The 16,217-nt window shown below is 38.3% G+C and overlaps 1 protein-coding gene across 3 annotated transcripts in view; it reads left to right on the top strand.

Moving 5' to 3' along the window:
* MYT1 (myelin transcription factor 1) overlaps positions 1–14,918 on the top strand; it is a 73,420-nt gene extending 58,502 nt beyond the window's left edge. For all 3 annotated transcript variants that reach the window (XM_088466993.1, XM_088466992.1, XM_088466991.1), the window contains 6 exons: positions 2,039–2,122; positions 7,437–7,658; positions 7,913–8,004; positions 8,644–8,747; positions 11,206–11,349; positions 12,029–14,918. In XM_088466993.1, coding sequence (XP_088323119.1) covers positions 2,039–2,122; positions 7,437–7,658; positions 7,913–8,004; positions 8,644–8,747; positions 11,206–11,349; positions 12,029–12,169 — 787 coding nt within the window. In that variant the 3' untranslated portion in view covers positions 12,170–14,918. The remainder of the gene's footprint in view (positions 1–2,038; positions 2,123–7,436; positions 7,659–7,912; positions 8,005–8,643; positions 8,748–11,205; positions 11,350–12,028) is intronic.
* The last annotated feature ends 1,299 nt before the right edge of the window (positions 14,919–16,217 follow it).

The following is a 16,217-nucleotide window of genomic DNA, read 5'->3' as shown; positions in this document are numbered from 1 at the left end:
TATTATTAATAATAATATTTGTGGGAAATAACAAATGACGCACATTGACATGAAACGGAAAGTAAAGAAGGCTCTACTTAAATGAGCTTGCAATCTAGGAGGATACGGGAACATAAAATAAAGGAGTAACAGTTGTAGCTGTTTATGAGAAACTTGGGTGTAAACTTTTTTTGGGGACACTGGGCTTGATTCAGAGCCGCTCGCTAGATGTGATCGCTCGCACGATGTGTATGCAAATTGCGTAGGCACTGCTAGCGCACAGCAATGCATTAGCACACCCATTATTCCTTAAAGTGCGATCACATAGTGTATACAGACACACACCATCCTGTTTTCAGACGTCCACTTGTGTACGTCATGTCCAGGAAGTGTATGCAATCATCGGTACATCGGATGTTATCGCTTGAGGTTGACCATACTCTGCCGCAAGCACTGCGAGCACTTCAGTGTAAAAACAAGCCAGGTGATGTGTACTATGATGCTGTCCTATAATTATGCACACCTCTAAAACGCCGTTGAGATGCTCAGGTACGCCTGCGTTTGCACCTCCACTCCCCCGTTTTTAATGGCCAGCCCCTGTTACCACCTACAAACGGCTTCCCCTGTCACTCACTCTGCTGGGCTGTCTATGTGCAGCGAGCGAGTGCATTGTGAACTCTCACTAAGGTAAGCACATGCGCACAATGCATACACACTGCACACCATCGGCAGCAGCGAGAGTATGCATCTTGGCGAGAGTATGCATCTTGGCGAGGGGATCTGAATCAGGCCCTCTGCCCCTTTAGCTTCATATACTAATCCCCAGTGACCATGACCCATTGAGGAAGATAATAATATAATTTATTTTGCATTATTGCCTATTAGCACCCCATAGGTAAAGTACTGCCCACTTTGGCAAACCTAATACCATCATCATTTCACTATTGCAAGAACAACCACAACTTATATATTAGATATAATAAAAAAAATCCTCACTGTAGCTTGTGTCCATCATTAAAAGAACTTTTTGGACTGCCCTCCCTATTGATCTAATCTCCTCCCATATTTTATTTGGAAGGAGAATCCTACTATTAGCCCATTGCATCTAACAGCATATGAGATATTGCCTATGTTGGCGTAGGGCCACGGCCAATACAATGATAAGCCAGGTACATTGCACACACCCATCTGGGCTGTAATGTTTTAAATGGGTTCATTTTGATTGATCCTGGTGGGTGGTGGTGCTGCGGATTGATACATGGGGAGTTTAACTAAAGAGTGTGAACAGCTACTGTCAGTTGTTTGATCCAGTATATGCTACATTCGGATAAACATATACAGATTCGGGTGCTATCACCTGAAATGCGTATCCATGTCATGTTATATCCCACAAGTCCTCTAACAGCACAAGCCAGAGACCCAAGTGGGTTTTTTTCAAACTCCTAGCAGCTTGCTTCCTAATGGGAAGTTTGGAACAAGCCTAAACTGAGAAGGATAGAGTGTCTCCTTCTTGTACTGTTACAGGCATTGTGGAGCTGCTGGAATGGCAAAGCATAGGTGACATTTTGTTACTGTGACATAATTCCACCAAGAACAAAGGGGCCCATTTATCAAGGAGTTTTATCATGATAATGATGCTCCAGCCAATCAGTTCCTAACTGTCATCTTTTTGAAAAATGACAGTTGAGATTGTCATTTGCTGATTTGCTTGAGCACCATTTATCATACGCAAAGAGTTTTAAAACTCGTTGCGTATGATAAAAGTCGTTGCTAAATGGGCCCCTAAGAGTTTTAGATTTTGGTGGAAATATTCTTTAGAATAGGAGTTGTTTGAATTGATCATGTTCCTATGAACAGCATTATTCTCTACTGTGATGTACAGAGCGATCTGTATAATTGCCTTAGGGACTCAGCAGTGCCTAATTCACTGAGCTCATTCTGTAGTATGTTCTCAATATAGCTTCACCCAGGCCATTCAGGTGAACAGTCTGGGAATAGGATGCACTGCATCTGAGCAGAGCATATGGCAATAATTACATCCTCCTCTCTGAATTTATAGCTTGTCAGGCTGTCCTCGTGCCAAGAAAAGCGGAATGAAAGTTACACCCACTAAAGATGACAAGGACGACCCAGAGCTAATGAAGTGAGTAGAACTTGAGAGTGTGGTGAGAACAAAAGCTTGTCGTGTTATTTACAGTAAATAATAAGTACGCAAGAAAACTGCAGATCAAAACAAATTAAACCTGACAAAATATGATTTGTATATGAAAACACGCAGAAGGGTTAGAACTGGAAATTTACCTTAACCGACTTACACCACAGCATGCATGATTCCTGTGTGTAGTAGAAATATACATTTATATATTTTGCCACAGCTGAGGTGAATTCACTGCTTACAGTCTTTAAAATGCAGCCTATTTGTTTGCAGGAAGCCAATGACATCAGTGGAGACCGCCATATTGTAACCTGAATTGCTAGTCTGTACTTGCTAATATTCCCATTTGGAATATAAAGACAATTTAGATTGTTATACTCATTTCATCTAAAGCCAGGGTCATTTTCCTGTAAGTCACATTCCTTTAAGTCAAAAAACAAAATTGTCCTGCGGAAATCAGGACTGCCGGCGGCAGGTATGATAGTCAAGGGAATACAGATTGGACTTCACCTTTAACTGTTTAAATGCCACGTGGCTCAACTTAGCACTTCACACATTTGTACGTACATGAAATATTTTGGGTAACTGGCAGCTTCAGGACTGGTGTTTTGGGGAACACAGGTCGTTCACTTTAAGGAACATTATAGAGAAGGTATGTGTTTTGGAAAGCAAATTTTGATTTGTATGACTCTTCTTGGGCAATACAAAGGTGCTGCTACAATTCAGGGATGTTTAGCTGCAAACAAATCATTTGTGGCTAATTGTGTCTGATGATGCTGTTTTATTGAAATTCATAAAAGTTCTGCTTTTACTTTCATAAAGCAGCTCATGTGGCACACATCTGTAGAGATTTCAGATGGTTTGGGCAAAACAGAGCTTCATTTAGACAAAATGGTGCCCTTTGGAGTGCAACCAAAATGCTGGTCGCTCCTTTGTTGTCACACATTGCACCTGGACAGTGTCTGCCCGCAAATGATCACTCAAGCAGTGTCTGCCTCCACACGACTACACCAGAAACGTCTACACCCATATGGTTACATGGTGTCAGACCTATGATTGGAGCAGCAGTGTCAGCCCTCAAATAGTTGCACGACCCTCACACCAGTACACCAAATTCACCTTATGATTACACCAGCAGTGTATTCCTATCATGATTACGCCAACAGTATCTTCCTGTCATGATTACACCAGCAGTATTTTACTGTCATCATTTCACCAGCAGTATCTTCCTATCATGATTACACCAACAGTATCTTCCTATCATGAGACGCCAGCAGTATCTTACTATCATCATTACACCAGCAGTATCTTCCTATCATGATTACATCAACAGTATCTTCCTATCATGAGACGCCAGCAGTATCTTACTATCATCAATACACCAGCAGTATCTTCCTATCATGATTACACCAACAGTATCTTCCTATCATGAGATGCCAGCAGTATCTTACTATCATCATTACACCAGCAGTATCTGCCTATCATCATTACACCAACAGTATCTTCCTATCATCATTACACCAGCAGTATCTTCCTATCATGATTACGGCAGCAGTATCTTCCTATCATCATTACACCAGAAGTATCTTCCTATCATGATTACGCCAGCAGTATCTTCCTATCATCATTACACCAGCAGTATCTTCCTATCATCATTACACCAGCAGTATCTTTCTATCATGATTACGCCAGCAGTATCTTCCTATTATCATTACACCAGCAGTATCTTCCTATCGTGATTACACCAGCAGTATCTTCCTATCATGATTACACCAACAGTATCTTCCTATCATGAGACGCCAGCAGTATCTTACTATCATCATTACACCAGCAGTATCTTCCTATCATGATTACATCAACAGTATCTTCCTATCATGAGACGCCAGCAGTATCTTACTATCATCATTACACCAGCAGTATCTTCCTATCATGATTACACCAACAGTATCTTCCTATCATGAGATGCCAGCAGTATCTTACTATCATCATTACACCAGCAGTATCTGCCTATCATCATTACACCAACAGTATCTTCCTATCATCATTACACCAGCAGTATCTTCCTATCATGATTACGGCAGCAGTATCTTCCTATCATCATTACACCAGAAGTATCTTGCTATCATGATTACGCCAGCAGTATCTTCCTATCATCATTACACCAGCAGTATCTTCCTATCATGATTACGCCAGCAGTATCTTCCTATTATCATTACACCAGCAGTATCTTCCTATCGTGATTACACCAGCAGTATCTTCCTATCATGATTATGCCAGCAGTATCTTCCTATTATCATTACACCAGCAGTATCTTCCTATCGTGATTACACCAGCAGTATCTTCCTATCATCATTACACCAGCAGTGTCTTGGTATCATCATTACACCAGCAATGTCTACCCCATTATTATTGCACCAGCAGTGCCCAATAATGATTAGCATATTAATTAGACTAGCGGGGTGGTCTTGTAGTATTTGTTGGAAACTCAACCAGTCCCACAGAGATGGAAGTGATTTCCAGTAGTGGCTGATTACAGCTCAGAGGATATTAGAGGAGGCTTCTTTGTAGAACATGATTATGAAACAACATAATCACTTGTGCCAGTCTTAGCAGTCAGTGCAACTGCTTCTCCCTGCGTTGCTGAGCCATCAGCTTACCATAGCAGAAGCCAGTGTCATTGTCACCTTATTCCAGTCTCCTTTATCCCTTGGCCCTAAATGAGAGTCAGGTCGCTTTGTCGATAACTTATTACTTACATTGATATGATTTACTAAATATTTTTACAAAAATAAATACTAACAAAAGTATATATTCCCATTAAAGTAGAGACCCTTAGCTCAGGTCATTTACAGGGGTATATAACGTAACCTAAATTCATAATAAACAAAAGGTGTGCTTGGAAATCCATGGAAGTGTTTGTAAACTTTACAGAGCATGATGCATTGATCCTGCGCTGCATCCAGTTTAATCATAACTTATATTGTGATGTTTCCTTATTACTGGGGGTGTCACCTTGAAAAGTATTTATATCTTCCAAGAACTGGGTATACCAGGATGTTTACAGGCAGAAATGAAAAATGAAATGCATTTAAATCCTTGCTTCCATCAGTGGTGAGTGGCAGTCACAATGGTGAAAGTGTTACGCAACAGCGACATATTTACAATCTCCCGTTGCTGCCAAGTGCATATTGTCACTGGGTGGTAGGCAACCAGCCTTCTATCAATAGTTACCCCCAGCAGTTGGGCTAAGCATTCTGGAATGTAAGCTATTCTGTCGCTCCATCAGGGTATTAAAAGCTGACGGGAACAAGGCTGAGCTCTGACACCACCCATTGTGAGAAGAGCAATTCAGGATCCATTGCAGTGTTAATCATTCTTCATATAAACGACGGCAGATGTTAAAGCAAATCCCTCTTTTTATAATTATCCAACAGCAAACAGGCAAGAACATGACAAGGAGCCTTTTTGCATCCACATCCATGTTCCTCTTACGTTTATCTGAGAAAGCCCTCTAAGGGGTTACCGCAGAGCAGACAGATGTTTGACACTGTTTATTACTAGCACAAAGATGTAATGAAAGTTATATTAACCACGTAAGGTTGGTAGCATAAGTGCCATTAAGGTGTGACTGTGAAAGCGGGCTCTGTCTCCGGAGGGTTTGCTAATTTTCTCCTCGTCGTACAAACACACAGCTTTCTTATGACATTTTCCGAGATTCCTGCTGGCGAGGATATTAGGAGAAAATTGTGCTGCATTTACAGACAATTAAAATCAAGATCAGCATTTTTTTCTCAGTAACTTGATAAAAATTATTCTGTTTCTTTATTTCTTGTTCCAAAAGCGCTTAGTTTTCTAGGATAATAAATAAATAATACGAGCTCATACAGCTGGCTGAGCCAGTGACTTAAAGTGGACCCACAGATCCGAGAAAATTCACATGGTGCATTACGGCCTGGCCACAGTGCAAATGCAGCTTTGGACTTGCTGTGCATTTTACTTTGCTCCAATGAGATGAGCTTTCCGCCAGGGTGCATAGCTTGACGGAGAATACTATAATTTGCAGAGCAGTTGGGCAGAGTGAAGGCGCAGAGCAGGCGCACCAACGCTCTTCATTTTGCAGAGCAGTGCAGAAGAAAAATGTAATTTTGCAGAGCAAGATTATTATCATGATATATGAGTGTGTAATGATGCATTTTCAGGAGAGTTCCTTGCCGTTCATTCCTACTCTGCAAAAGGACCATCTGAGTTAATCTTTTACTTTTAATATGATCTATGATGTGCTTTGGTGGAGAAACACACTTCCAGACACGGGAGTAGGCCACAGAAAGTCTCCATCCCCATCCAGATCACTTCAAAGCACTGGGGCTCTTCAAAAGCCTTCTGTGCTGTTGGGGCAATGGTAATAAACACAATTTCATTTCCTGGAGTTGCAACTTTACCATTCTAGTTCAGATATAATTAACCATCTCTAAGGTCCCTGTGATCTACACCAAATACATTTAAAACAAATCTGGCGTAATCCAATTTGGCCTTTGTAAAAGAAAATAAAACATGTCGTAGTTTCGAAAAAAAATTAAAAATCCTCATTATATGACTACCCACACACTACTGCAGACTGCTGGAAAAGAATGGAGAGACCAGTGTTAGATAGATTAGATAGATCAGTGGTTCTGAAACTCTATCCTCAGGACCCTACACAGTTCACATTTTCCAGGTCACCCAGCAGGTGCACAGGTGTATTCATTACTCACTGACACATTTTAAAAGATCCACAGGTGGATCTAATAATCTCACTTGTGATTCTGTGAGGAGGCCATCTCTACCTTGCTTACTTCCTGCACTCAGGTCCCCCTCTACACACTCATGCATCATGTCATCTGTCCCCCCCCCCCCCTCCCCTAGATTGTAAGCTCCTAGGAGCAGGGTCCTCCTCCCCACTGTCTCACAGCACTCCTCTCTAGCACTTCTATGACAGCCTTCACCTTCAGAGCTGCACTGTGTATGGAGAATTGTGTTGCTAATTGTTACTTGTGTTCTGTTTATATTTTGGTTACTGTATTGTAATGTAATGTTCTGTGTACCCTTTACTGTATGTACGGCGCTGCGGACCACTTGTGGCGCCCTATAAATAAAATGTAATAATGATAATAATGATAGATAGATAGATAGATAGATAGATAGATAGATAGATAGATAGATAGATAGATAGATAATAGATTGGTTATAAATACATGTGTGTAATTTGTGACATACTGTATTCGTGAATATATTTTTATCAAAACATTTTCCACTGTCTACTCAGATGCCCAGTGCCAGGTTGTGATGGACTCGGACATATCAGTGGTAAATACGCATCTCACCGCAGTGCATCCGGATGCCCATTGGCTGCTCGCAGACAGAAAGAGGGCACTTTGAATGGATCTGCATTCTCATGGAAATCTCTTAAGAATGAGGGCCCCACATGCCCCACACCTGGTTGCGATGGATCAGGTCACGCCAACGGGAGTTTCTTAACTCACAGGAGGTAAACACAAATTACTTAAAGACTTCTAACAATTTATGTTTTATGTAAAACTGGTTAGAGAATGAACTCTCTTGAGCTGATACAGGGCCATGTGACCCACTCACAGAAATGAGTATGTGCACCAACCCTCTCGCACACCTGCTTTTGGAGACCTGTGCATACGTCTGTCCTAAACTATGTCAGCAATTGATACTCTGTATAATCTGGCGTCTAATACTGAACGCTACTAAAATCTTTTTTCTTGTGTTTTACAGTTTGTCAGGTTGTCCACGAGCATCTTTTGCTGGGAAAAAGGGAAAACTCTCAGGAGACGAGCTTCTTGGGACAAAATTCAAGACCAGCGATGGTAAGTTAAAAATTGACCATGCTTTCAATGATGATAATGGATACAGTGCCATTTTTAAACTCAATATCCAACTGGGATGATGATGCATCGGTCAGATAGCAAAATCGCCATACTTGAATGTACCTGTATGGCCAAAGCTAACAGAGATTAATCATGACAGTTGAGCCAAGCAGCCACTTCGCCATGTGTTTGATCATTATGTATATATTAACCATAATTTATATAGCACCAACATATTATACAGCTCTTACATATTTAAGCATTCACATCAATTCATGTCCCAATGGAGCTTACAGTCTGAGGTCTGTTTACTAAGCAGTGTTAGGAGACAGAGTGAAAAAGTGATAAGTCTGTGATAAGGTGCCAGCCAATCAGCTCCCAACTGTCATTTTTCAAACAGCCTGTGAGATGGCAGTTGGGAGCTGATTGACTGGCACCTTATCACTTTTCACTCTGTCTCCTAACACTGCTTAGTAAATAGACCCCATAAACATATAAATGCCGCACAAATAGGGCCCTGGTAAAATTCTAAGCCTTGACCCCAGTTCTGTTAGACAGCAAAGCTAATCATTGTGGCACCATTTTGTACATGACTTGGAGTCACTCTGCTTTGCCATTCTAACAGAATTATTTTCACAGTTTTAGAGAATGATGAAGAAATCAAACAGCTCAACAAGGAGATAAATGAACTTACTGAATCCAACACAGAGATGGAAGCTGACATGGTGAATTTACAGACTCAGGTCAGTGCTTTGTGTGTCTGTCACCGCCATATTGATTCTCTCTCCACATTACACACTTACCACATAGCATTACGTTAAGAAACTGTCAGGAACATTTATCAAAACTGGAGCAAAAGGAACAGGTGGTGTTGCCAGTAGCATCCAATTAGTTATTTCATTCCAGTAATGTTGACTACTGTGGTCTGATCACCTTACTGGATAAACTTTTCATCTAAGAAATTGGGAGGAGCAGGGTAACCAATAGCACAGAGTGGTAATGTGAGGTTCCTGTAAAATTGATGCAAGAAGATTGTTGGGGCAAAATGTACCTTTACTAAAGAAACACAAAGTTTGTACTCAAAATTTGTCTTGTAAACTTCAGTAGAAAAATGACAGACAGTATAGTCTTAATTTTAATTTTAAACATAGTAACATGGCAGTGAAAGGGAAATAAATGTGCACTGTAGACAAGGTAATGTCATATTATCATAGAAGATGAATGTGTGAAGGAGCATACTAAACATTTGTAAATGAAAAATTTAATTTCCAAGAACTCATTTGTAGTGAGGACTCCAGCTGGACACTTTATCAGTGATAAGTTATAATAGGGGCGTTTTTGTGAGGGGACCATACTTTTCTGATTTAAGCTCAGTGCTGCAATTATATCCTTGACAAAACACAGAGAGAGTTTGGGATCAGGGGCTTGCTGTATATTTAACAAATGGATGGTTATGCAAGATAGCCTACCAGGCAATACTTTGGGCTATTTTTCTAAAAGCAGCTGTTAAAGGGTTGGAGTTAGTCACTATCCAATATACAATAACAATATATACAAATGGAAAGTAACAGCGCTATGGTTTAATGTGTAGTATACCAATAAATAGCCATATGATGATATTAAAAATAATTTAATCTATAAATCGTGTAATATTTAAAATGACATAAACATGTATATAAATTATAAATGTCAAGTTTCAAGAATCCTTTGATATACGTGCTGTATCCAGACCGACCAAAAGTTGTGGATACTTTGGTATTGAATGCAAATGTCCATTTTAGAATTTGTCCTTATTTTATCGGGCAACTGCCATAGCTATATGGAGATAATAGTCCAGCTAGTATATGGTTATATTAGCAGTCAATGCAGGTTGGACAACTGTGGTCTGATCACCTTATTGGATGGACTTTTCTTCTCTGGGATTGGAAGGAGCAGGGTTGCTAATGGCACATAGTGATAATGTGAGGTTCCTGTCAAATTGATGCAAGACGATTGTAGTGACAAATGTTTTTTTTTAAAAGTTTGTACATCCAGTTTGTTTGCACTAGAAATATTACAGACAGTATAGTCTCAATTTTAATTTAAAACAAAAATAACATGGCAATGAAAGTGAAAATAAATGTGCACTGTAGACAACACACCACGCGGTGCAATTTGCCTGGTGTAAGTAAGCCACCAAGTCTCGTGCTACTCTGCTAGCATTGGGCACCTTTTTTTGCCAAATATGTATCTAAGTACGATGTGACTAGGACTTACCAACAGACTGTAGATTAATTTGATATGTGACACTTGTATGTCTGTGTGCACCTGAGTCTGTATATGAAGCACAACGGAACTTGGAATGAAAAAAGCAGCGGCCGCTACATTGTAGCACTTTGTATAGAGATTCAGAGATTCAGTCGCTACACAGATATACAAGTGTTGCATATCAAATTAATCAGCACGGTCTGCTGGTGCATCCTAGCGTCGCATTGCAAATTAAACACATTTTCGCCAAAAAAAAGATGCAAAAGAGACGCCTGGCACGAGTCTCACAGGAAGTGCCATGCTGAGATGGGCTTTTATGCGCGACTGCAGCAAAGATGTGTAACGTGATATTATCATACAAGATGAATGTGTGAAGGAGCATACTAACCATTTGTAAAATGAAAATTTCGCTTCCAAGAACTCATTTGTAGTGAGGACTCCAGCTGGACACTTTATCAGTGATAAGTTATGATAGGGACATTTTTGTGAGGGGACCATACTTTTCTGATTTAAGCTCAGTGCTGCAATTATGTCCTTGACAAAACATAGAGAGAGTTTGGTATCAGGGGCTTGCTGTATATTTAGGGAACTTGGGGAGATGTTATTGCTGTTTACTGTAAATTACATATATAGTATGCCCCTCATTTATTATACATAGCAAGCATCATGCTCTGTGTTCTAATGAAGATTGTAATAGAGAACATTTAAGAACAATGACTGACTTCTTCAAGGCATAATCCAGCACAAATAATATGGAGCGACTGGCCATGGCTTGAGAAGTGTGTAGAGTCAATGCCATAGACTTGAATGACATTGCAGCAGTGCCAAAACTGAAGGGGGTCACACTGACAACCGGCTCCTGATGGATAGTGTAATCTATGATTAGAGTGTATGTGAGGGAAAACCTAAATTAGTATGGATGGCTAATTCAAACTATTTTTCTAATTACAACAGATAACATCAATGGAAAAGAATCTGAAGAACATTGAAGAAGATAATAAGGTTATAGAGGAGCAGAATGATGCCCTGTTTGTAGAACTTTCCGGGCTAAGCCAGGCCCTCATAAGAAGTCTTACAAATATCCGCCTTCCACACATGGTAAGTGTTCAGGTAGAGTACTGGTCAACCCTATCCGGTCTATAATAATTTTTTACATCATAGAACACTTTTGGTACCTCATTTAGCAGAAAAAAAGGTTCTTGTGTCTGTGAGCAATTCGTCTCCAATGAAACTCAACTATGCCAATACCAGTAACATTGGCCACCAGTGGGAGGTACTGTAGAAAAATTGTGTGTACATCTTATTTAACTCCAAGTGGACAAAGCCCAAGAGCCAGGCACCCGCAGCAGCTAAAAGTTCACTGATAGAATCTGTCAATTAATCATTTCTATATATCTTATTTGCTATCCATTGCTTCCACATAGCGGAGGCAGACATTTACTGCTCTGTACATGAGACTAAAGCCAATCAACACACTAGAAAAATGTGATCTTGATGAAGCACTAAAACAGCTATGGATCTATATTACATAATCTAGAATGTCCGGGACTGGAATTTTCCAGATAAGGGGTTTTCTTGTAGTTTGTTGAAACATGCCTTAAATCTACTAAAACACCTAAAAACTGGTGAGCATAACTGTTTGCATAAACAAATTAGCAAAATAGATAAATAATATACTTATCCCCATACCATATTCCAGAAGTGACTGGAAATAGATTTCTAGATAAGGGATCCTGTATAAGTATGAATAGTAAAGGAAATATCTTTTATTTTACAGGAACCCATCAGTGAACAGAATTTCGATGCCTATGTGAATACTCTGACTGACATGTACAGCAACCAAGAGTGTTACCAAAACCCAGAGAACAAAGCATTGCTTGAGAGCATCAAGCAAGCAGTCAAAGGTATCCAGGTGTAAAGAGGGAATATGAGGATTCTCTTGTCTAGTGTTCAGGTTCACAGACCTTGTACTATGTGCATTAAATCACAAAACTTAATGGACCAAAATAATAATAATTAAACAAAAATGAAAACGAAGAAGCCCAAAAAGCTGGACAGATACTGAACTTATTTTGTCTTTCATATGTGGAAACCAGACAGAAAGTACGGGCTCATTCACGACAAGGAGGTTCCCACCTGTAATTGGTGGTGACAAATGTGAAATGGCTCATGTCATCTGCTCCCTGTGTATAACAACACAGAGTTATCAATTATCTGCAGCAAATCCCTGAGGTTTGTACATGGACCAAACTCAACCAGAAGCCAAAATGGAAGCTTTATCTCTGCTGATTCTCTGTCTGGGCCATCTCACTACTTGTGTCTTTTGCAAATTATCTGGCAGGGGAAGATAAAGACGAGTATTATTCATGAGAAGAGTTGTCAATATTTTTTATTTTTTGTTTTTCACAAGAAACATTTGAAGAGCAGTTCTTTAATTCCAACAGAAGCGCAAAGGATTAAAGGTTCTCAGGGAAAGCTTTTGGAGTTACCAACTGCATAGTCCTTTTTTTTGTGTCTTAACCCTAGCGTAAGCAGTTGGCGGTCAGTAATGAGCTGTGGCGGAAAGTATTGCTGACTGACCGGGCAGTGAAGGCGATTTTGCAGTCAATGAAAATGGCAATGGAGCGTGGGAGGATCAGCTCATAGTGTCATGATGCAGTGTCTGACATTTTCAGAATTGTGTATCATTTGTCCCTCCTGTGCTACAGTGCAGGAAATGTAAAGCAGAAACATTTATGCACCCTAAAGGAACGTTGGTTTGCCTTTTGGGTTGGTTTGCCAGCTCAGCAATTATTTAGCTCTCTGCACTTTCTGTCAGGATTTAAAAAAGGCAAAAACATCCAAGACCATCTCTGCCTCCCACGGTGTATGAATGTCATCTGCCCTGACATGTCGAGGTCTCACATTCTGAAATGTATTTATTTGGGACATTTTTATTGTAATAACGGAATTTTTTTGTACTTTTTTATTTATGTGAAAGACGGTTATTGGTTATTTTCAATACACCATAGAATCCTGTAGTAGAGCTTTCAACAACTAGTAAGAAGTGGATTTTCCTATATCTAAAAACATTTCATGTCCATCCTGAGACGTATTAATGTATATTTTATCATTACTTTGTAAATCTATGCTTCTGGAGAACGTCAGGATCTGTCAAGTTGACACATAGGAATAATGCACCTGACAGAAGGATCTTTCTCACTAGATTAAATAGAACAGAAACCTTATATTTATTTTCACAGCAAATGACTACTGAGATGCACTGTTATGACCCAAAAAGCATAAAGTGAATACACTGTAATATTTCCAAAGTGCATCATTACAACTGACTATACACTATGCCTTTATACCATTTCCCTTTATGAAACAATTCACACATTTCCAATGGCTAAAATACTACTAGGATGTTTGGAGTGATCTCTTGCATGACATACAGCACTAAAGGGTTCTAAATATTATTTAACTTCTCACTGTGCACTTTAAGACCTGTGTGAGCTCCAAATAATGACCTGTAGAAAAAAATATCAACTAGTGCACTGAGGCTTTCCGTGGAAATCATCCTGAAATGCATTTTTCAGTGCAGAATCTTAACAGGGAGATTTTAAATCCAGAGGGCAAAAAGGGATGTAAAGAACTCTTAAATCTCTGAAAAAATGAACTATTAGTTTTTTTTAGATCCAGTGTACTTTGCACTTGGAAATCAATCCCTGCTTTTGTAAATAGGATCCACCCTGTTTGTGAATGCAAACCAGTTAGTATATTACCTATAGAACAGCTGCACTTCCACGGAGACTTAGTTATAGATTTAATTATTGTGTAAATTATTATTTAATTTTTTTGGCAAGTTCTGTAATTTATTAATTCAAATTCATATGTGAACATTTGATATTTATTTAAAGTTTATGTTAATTTATTATTTTTTAACTGGACACCACATGGTAATAAGGGGAAAGACCAAAAAAAAGAAAAAAGTGAAAACAATAAATAAAAACTTGACAAATTATATTCCATGGGAAAAAATAATAAAAAATAAAAACGCTATCTACAGCTAATAGTTTTGATGAAACCTAGTTATTTTTTATATATTTTGTTATTTATTCTTTTAAACAATGGGACTTTTTTAAAGATATTTTATAAAGCAGGAGTTTTGATATTTTTGTTTATTTTAATTTTATTGGGCAAAGGGAAAAATAGTTTTTTTGTTTTGTTTTGTTGTAATTGATTTTCTTTAATTTATGTAATACCTTATGTGCTAGGGAAGACTGTGGTGATATTTTCTGCAAATCACTTTAGTCTTCTCTACCACAAAAGGCCACAATATTCCAGGCACTGATGACAGTATATAAAATGCTGTATTTATTTATTAATTATTTAAGAAAAAAATAACACGTGAACTTGTATATTTATTTTGTCATGTTTGTGAGTCTGTTTCGTGATTGTTTATGTGAAGAAATTCCTGTTAATATTTAAAGTAAAAAAATAAAAAAATAATGATAATAATAAAAGGTTGCATTGAAGGCTGATGCAGACTAGCTGTTGTTCTGTGATAATCTTTCAAATACTGTGATTCCGGCCTCAGGGAACTTTCAAAAACCAACCTGACTTCACTTCAGAAATAAAACTCAAGTTCTACTTCTGGATATCTGTCTTTCTTATTCTTTTTGTTTTACCTAATTTATTTTGAAATGAAATATATCATACAACACTATACCTAAACAATGTATTAGAAAAATAAATAATCTGTTAGTTATGATGTGAAGTTATTGATTATATGGAGTAATATCTATGTTACACAGTTGTAGGATGATGGCATACATAGTTAGATGCAATTATCCCTATTATATTTGTCCACCCTATTGACAACTGATGGCTCCTTAAGTGTCCATAAAATCTTAGCTTGTATTGGCACCTTTAAAACACTTTCTAAATGAGTCATGTGATACAAGTTTTAAAACTACAAACAGACAGACATTCAAACATAAAAAATGCTTCTTACATTTCGTAAAACATACTTATTTCTTAAAATATTTTAATTCCCCCAGCACTATGATAGGTACACTTCAGTGGTTGGTTTTCTATTCAAAACAATAAATTGAAAACACTTTAAAAAATTGACATGTATGCGAAGGTAAAATGAGCATGGTTTAGATTAACGCCAAAAGGAAATCACTGTTATAAAACTGGCATAAAGTTTAAATTATCTTCAGTCTACACAGTTGTCAATACATTATCTTCTAATTAAAACATATTGTATTAAGTATAAACATCTGTTACAATGACTTTACATTTTATATTTCCCAATATTTTTGATGCATAAGGTGTGACACTTATAATCATATTTATCTACTCTCATGGAAGATACGGGAGACTTCTTACTTAAACCAATACCCATGAGAATGTAGTAGCTCATCAACTCACTAGGAACAGGTAACAATATTGTAACTGTTGCAATGACACAATAATGGTAGAGTTTTTGTGGGCTGAGCTGTCTCAGTGATGTCACTAGTTGCTATCAAATGGATAATCTGCATTCTTGTAAATATTGGTTCAGCACACAAAATGGCTGCACAAATTTTGACCAGCTGGCAGGTTACAAACTTCTACAAACCCTAAAAACACTAAGACGTATCAAAATAGAATAGACAGTTTTTACAATTGTAATGAATTTGGGTATACAAAAGACACAAGACTAGATTTATCAAACATTCTAAAGAAGCCAGGTGGAGGTGTTGTCCAGATCAACCAATCAAATTCTATCATTTTATGTTTATTTAATGTTAATAAATCCTCCCCTTTTGTACCAGCAAGATGATGCTTTCAAAATCACCCTACCCGTTACAATGTACATGTATATTCTTACATTTATTTTACAAGATGATATGGTAATCCAATGTTGTATTGATGACTTATGCTGGTTACACACTAGACGATATGTCGTCCGATCCGGCGGATAAAGCAGCCCTGGA

The sequence above is a fragment of the Taudactylus pleione genome, unplaced genomic scaffold, assembly GCF_031769625.1.
Source record: "Taudactylus pleione unplaced genomic scaffold, aTauple2 ptg000069l, whole genome shotgun sequence".
NCBI classification, from domain to species: Eukaryota; Metazoa; Chordata; class Amphibia; order Anura; family Myobatrachidae; genus Taudactylus; species Taudactylus pleione.
Note: the sequence above shows the minus strand (reverse complement) of the source record. Positions and strands in the feature narration are given on the sequence as shown.